Source organism: Perna viridis, chromosome 7, assembly GCF_037379345.1.
Source record: "Perna viridis isolate PV_CMFRI_1.1 ecotype Kerala chromosome 7, ASM3737934v1, whole genome shotgun sequence".
NCBI lineage: Eukaryota > Metazoa > Mollusca > Bivalvia > Mytilida > Mytilidae > Perna > Perna viridis.
Genome location: NC_142451.1, coordinates 23268852 through 23274851, shown reverse-complemented (window position 1 = coordinate 23274851; position 6000 = coordinate 23268852). Strand labels below are relative to the sequence as shown.

The 6000-nt window shown below is 31.1% G+C and overlaps 1 protein-coding gene across 1 annotated transcript; it reads left to right on the top strand.

The window, feature by feature from the left end:
- The first annotated feature begins 270 nt into the window (after window positions 1-270).
- Window positions 271-5920, top strand: LOC148611867 (SNARE-associated protein Snapin-like). Its single transcript, XM_088592827.1, has 4 exons — window positions 271-437; window positions 2187-2233; window positions 2730-2848; window positions 3912-5920. Exons 1-4 carry the CDS (start codon window positions 313-315, stop codon window positions 3993-3995), a joined length of 375 nt encoding a protein of 124 aa, XP_088448953.1. The 5' UTR covers window positions 271-312; the 3' UTR covers window positions 3996-5920.
- The last annotated feature ends 80 nt before the right edge of the window (window positions 5921-6000 follow it).

Here is a 6000-nt window from a genome sequence, read left to right as displayed (position 1 = left end):
TTCTTTCCGATTTAGGGGGTGGGGCTTACGCCCGGTACGCCAGTCCTTGGATCCGCGCCTGTTTAGTTTAAGGAACGCATACTTAAAATGGGGAATAATATTGATATGTAGTATACTGGTAAAGAACTTTAATTCCTGAAACAATGATTGCTTTCGTATGGACACTAAATTGCAGATATATTTTATTTTGTATTCAAATCCCTTCGACAATGAATAATCGGATTTTGAGCGAATATAATATGGGACGAAGTTGATATCAGAAAACGATTAGCAAGCTTATGTTTCCACCCCCCGCATTTAAGAAACCCTAAAATGGCAACAAACCAAGTCGAAGAAAAACCTTTAGACTGTTCGACTCGGGATGCCATAGCGGATGGATTAGTTGATTTATTAAAACCATCTGTTGAAGAAATTGACGGACGAGTAAAGACAGTGAGGTCAGTAAAAATAATGTCTTGTTTCCAAGATTGATATGTGGGCGTTTCCGACATTGCCATTGGCATTATTTTTAGAAATCGAAAAGATGTTTTATGTACAGATGAGGCAGTTGTCTTCTATAATAGGATGAAGTCATAAGAAAGAAAAACCTGATTTTAGGCTATGACACATATGGAATAAAGACGATAAGCCATTTTAAAAAAAATTTTCAGAATGGTTTGTTTGTATTACAAGCGCTAGCCATACTAAACAACTCATGAATGTTCTTCCTTACACCTGTATTGGTTGAATCAACTTGTTTTCATTTTGTTATATTCTGTCTGAACGTTATCTGTCTCTTACCTGATCATGTTTTGGGCTTTCAGGTACCTGCATATATGAACAGGGGACTTTATATTTATTCCAGACTGAAATCAGATATATATGTACATTAATTTTATGCTTACTTCTAATAGGTTAATGTTATTAGAGTTTAATAAATGGCTTAATAAGTTAGTATAGAAAAGAATGTGGTCAAGGGGATGTGTCAAAGAGACAACAACTCTGCCAAGCAAAAATAAACAAACGGCAAAAGGCTGTACATGTATATGGGCCATCAACCACATCCAGAGTCTGTGTTTGACAGGCCACTGAAATGATAAATACACCAATTCTGTAAAGTGAGCATCACTTTTCACCCTAAACATTAAAAAATACACCAAAGATTGACAAAAGCATTTAACCAGTTTGATAGGCGCAAACATTAGTAACACAAATAATTCAGTCCTTATATTTCACTCAATGTCAATCACTTCATTAACACTAGCAAATGCAGACAACAAAACATACATCACATGATAAAACTCAACTTAAAAGACTCATGTACTGTTAGCACAAAATATTTTAAATATATAAGGAAAGCATAACCTATGCCATTTCAACATATTAATTTTGATACATTGTGAATATTATACTTTTAAGAGTAATCAAGGGAACCAAGGTTATAGGGATAATCAAAAGAATGTAATCCAGGGACAAAGACCAGACATGGAAAACAGACATACACAACAAAGAACATTAAGTAACTAAAATCTTACATACAAAGTAACAAAAGTAAATGAGCAACTCGGACTCCACTAAAAACTGGGAGCATGGACCAGAAAACTATGACCCGTTGAAAAAAATCAGTTTTCATGGTGCTGATGGATACACCATAAAGATTTTTAATTGTTTATTTTCTTTGTTTTATCAGAAAGTCCATGTAACTTTATATAGACTGGTTAGAAATTATTTGGACTGTTTCACTTTCAAATTAAGAATCTGATGTCATCATTAAAGAGGTTGTATATGCTTTTTTCTCATTTCTTCTGGATGAATGATCAAGAGTTAGTACAATATCTAGACAATAGTTCATGACTTTTTGGGTTGAATTGCAATATATGGACCAGTTGATCATTCAATGAATTCAATAGTCTTCAGCTTCACTTCAGTCCATTCTATTTTTTGGTTTACCAACCGGGCTACATATTGCCATATGACCCTCTGCACCTTGAACTATTAGGTAAATAATGTATTTGTGGTGAACTGATCCAACTTAAAAACTGATAAATTTTGCAATCTAAGGACATGAAATTAGTCGATGATTTAAAAAAATTTTTTTTTTGGACCTCAACATTTTCAATAGGGATTTAAGTTCAAGTCTAAAATATAAAAATATGTCATGAAAACACTTGTATAAATGTTTGCTTAAAGGTTTTCTTTCCTTATAGAGAGAGTCAAATTGAACTTCGTCAGCAGATAGATCTTGTAGCTGATGGTATGTTATGATAGTTTAAAAAAAATCTAGATCCCAAATGTTAATTTTTTATATATACCTGCAGAGTATTACTCGTTTGTTCTTGTTCCGGTAGTCCCTTATTAGAATGGAGCTATGTCAATATGTTACTACATGTATTTTTAACTTTAGGATATCAACTGTAGTGTGTGACTTTAGAACTTTTCCTCTGGGAATGGCCAGTGAAAATTGGTTTTGGCCCATAAATTTTAAGGCCTGACATTCGCTTGTAAACTTGGTTTAAATTAAAAAAAAAAAAGATAAATTCCAGGCAAAATATGTTATACTGCTGCAAGAAGTCTATTGACATTCACAAAATTGTACATTCTGTTTTTTTTTCTTCTGCAACTTGGAATTCAAGAGTATTTTGTGTAGTTCTTGATAATTTAATCTAATTAAAATCAGGGAGCTGCAAGATCGGTTTTTAATTAGATTGTTGGTAATTATCAATACAATGCACTTTGTTTTCACTCCTTAGATCTGAAAAAGATAGCAGAGCTGCAAGGCCTCCCAATAGACCTTGAACCATATGTAAAAAAGCTGAATAATTCCAGAAGGAGGGTAATGCTTGTCAACAACATTCTTCAAAATGCCCAGGTACACTACACTTTTAACTCATAGTCAATTGACAGGAAAATTTCAATGTATATACACAGGAAATTATTTTTCATGTATAATTCATGTTAATCAAGCTTTACATGAAATTCATGTGAACTTCAAATGAAATTAACATGATTTTCACATGAAATTCACTTATCATGAATTTCATGTGAACAATTTGCATGAATTTCACATGAGGGCTCAATTCACCCTAATTTTCGCAAGAACTTTGTCATAAATTTATTTGCTCAATTCTGGTGAAAATCATGTGATATAATTTTGCCTGTGTATATAGAAGGTAACTTGTGTGTTAACAGCACCTTTTAACAGCATTTGTATCTTTTACTTATATGCTTTTTTTCTGAAATATTCAAATTTACTTTTGTATCATTTTATGTTTCCAAATTTATTTCTGTTCATTTTTTGCAGCTTTATATTTCTGTATTTCTTATATATTCAATTAGTGTTTTTTTGAAAATAAGATTAAAATAAATTTCACATAATCTGCACCCCTAAAAAGTTTAGACTTTGTCCAAAAGAGTAGTTAAGAATGTTAAAAAATATCTCTCAGCCAGTCAGTAAAAAAGTGTCTGGTAACTGAACTTTACTTTTTTGTGTGATTTTGATATGTTTTTGTAATGCACATTCTTCAAATGCATCCTTCTATTTTTTTCAGTTAGCATTAATCAAAAGTCATTGTACTTCATTAGATTGAAGTATGAGTAAATGTATTTGGTTTGTGTCTACTGTGGAAGTATTATTGTCCGTGGGGTACCAATTTTCGTGGGTTTGTTAAACTATGAAAATTTGGTTCCCAATGAAAAGGTAATTTCCCATTCATTTGTTTGATAGAGTTTCAAATCCACTAATTCAAGAATCCACGAACTGATAACTTTTCCCTACTTCATGAAAACTGGTACCCATGAATAAAAGTATCTGCACATTATGTCAGTTGTACAAAAAAAATCCAATTTCATGTAAACCACATGATAAGCATGATAAGATTAACTGGTTTTAGGTTACAAGTTGTATACTGATATATAGATGGTACTGTTTTCAGGATAGGTTAAACAAATTGTATGCTAATGTATCGAAAGAAACAGCAAAACAGAAGGCCATAATAGATGGAGGACAGAACAAATGATAAAACATACAGATTAAAACTGTCATATTCATCATAAATGTCACCTAGTATTGGTGGATTGGTACAGATGAACGGTTTTTATATAACACCAACAAAGGCTATGGTTAAAAGCTAATGTTGTTCTAGCCTTTTTGCTTTAGTAGCTGATCGATTTGTTGTTTATTTAGAGTAACTATAAGGTGGGTGTAAAATTTTGCAATTTTGCAACAAAAAGGCCTGGGCAAAAAGTATAATAATAATTTTGGAGTTTCTAATTGTGGGAGATGATATAGGTGCACTAAGCACTTAACCCAGAATAAATATTTTCTGAATTTATTTTGGTGTTTTTAGACAGACCACTTAAATATGCCATAATCAGCTCCCAGCGAAAAATTACCTGTATATGGTATCTTCTGGTTATAACGTAACATTCCAACTTTCTTTTTGCAAGGAAATAATTATTGGAACATTAATTGTTTGGTCATCTGGTTACTTATGGATGTTCACTGCTCTTGTTCAACCATTTTTGTCAGATTTTTGGACTCCTCTGGTTTTATCCATTTCATACCATTAATATTTTTGCCTAGTGACCCCCACTTTTCTTTTCATAATTTCATTTAAAACACCTTAACACGTTATTTGGGAAGTTTTTATGAAATCCTTGTTATTTCTTTAGGATTTTAAAATAGATAAAACCTACCAAGACAAAACTTATGGAAAATCAAGAGAAGTCCTTTTCCAGCCAAAATTTAAAATGCTCATATCTCAAAAACAAGCACACTGACCAGTCGATTTTTTGGGTTTTTGATCCTTCAGGATCAAAATACCTTATGTCATCGGTTCATTATTGGAACTTCATTACTATTTCTGAATGCTACACAAAAATATAGTTCAAATTTAATTCCTTTAATGTCATTGAATACCTTTTTTATAACCAGTACCGGTAAATATATTTCTGACAATTTTTCAGCGCAATAATATTCTGTGGTTTCTGCAAATAAAATTATGGTCTAGTATTCAAATCAACTGAAGATTTTTAGTAATGGAAGACATTTAGTAATAAATTTAGGGAATTTAGTTCTTGCAGTAATGTGTCAAGAAGTATAAATTGTGTTGAGCATGTTCCAATTAACACATTAATACGTAAAAATCTATCATTAATACTTTACCAGTTAATAAACAGGAAATAATAGCAGTGATTTTAACCAAATGAAATTGGCGGAAAATTCAAAATGATAAAAAGTGTCTAATTCTTTTTTAAATCTTATGTTCATCAAGGAAATTATTTCTTAAGCTTAATTTGGTTTATTTAATTTTAATTTCAGTGTAGGATACATACATTGTAAAAAAAATCCCTTCTATCTATTGTGACAATACAACTTTCGACAATTTTATCATTTGAAGTATGTAGGTCGTCCTGTAAAATGTGTAACTAGTATATGATATATTCTACCTGACAGAATTTTGGGACTAACTGTTAAGAATAAATTAACTTGTTTTGATACATCAATAAGTTTGAAACTTTTTACGCCAAAACTGAGTTTCAAATATAGGTGTATTAGCCAGCTTTCCCGTCAAAGACAATTTAATTTCAAGCTGGGCTAGCTTAATTTTTCAGTGCTTTCACTGCTAGTAAGGTTCCAAAGTTGTGTACATTAGAGTTTCAATGCTGGCTCAAGTTTTAGCAATTGTGGAATTTTTAACCCTGGCAAAAATTGTCAAAATGTTCGCATCAGACTTCACATAATATGAAGCAGTCTTTTGAGTTGTTATATGTATAATAATAATGAAGATTTACTTAATAATATTTATTAGTTTTAATACCTATAATTCAAAAATGCTTGTGAACAAACTATGCTCCCTATTATTTTTTATTTCTTGTTTTGTATTTCATACTACATATATGTACCTGTTTATTATGTGCAATAAATTGTATCAATGTTTTATGTGTATATGTTTTATTATTATTGATGTGGCCATTACATTTAGCTAATATTATTGTTCAGTTGTAGGTAATGTTTTAACT

Excerpts from the sequence above, each read along its gene's own strand:
- LOC148611867 (XM_088592827.1), top strand. The coding sequence starts at position 313 with ATGGCAACAAACCAAGTCGAAGAAAAACCTTTAGACTGTTCGACTCGG. Across the intron at positions 438-2,186 it reads GGACGAGTAAAGACAGTGAG|AGAGAGTCAAATTGAACTTC; the intron begins GTCAGTAAAAAT and ends CTTTCCTTATAG. Across the intron at positions 2,234-2,729 it reads GATAGATCTTGTAGCTGATG|ATCTGAAAAAGATAGCAGAG; the intron begins GTATGTTATGAT and ends TTCACTCCTTAG.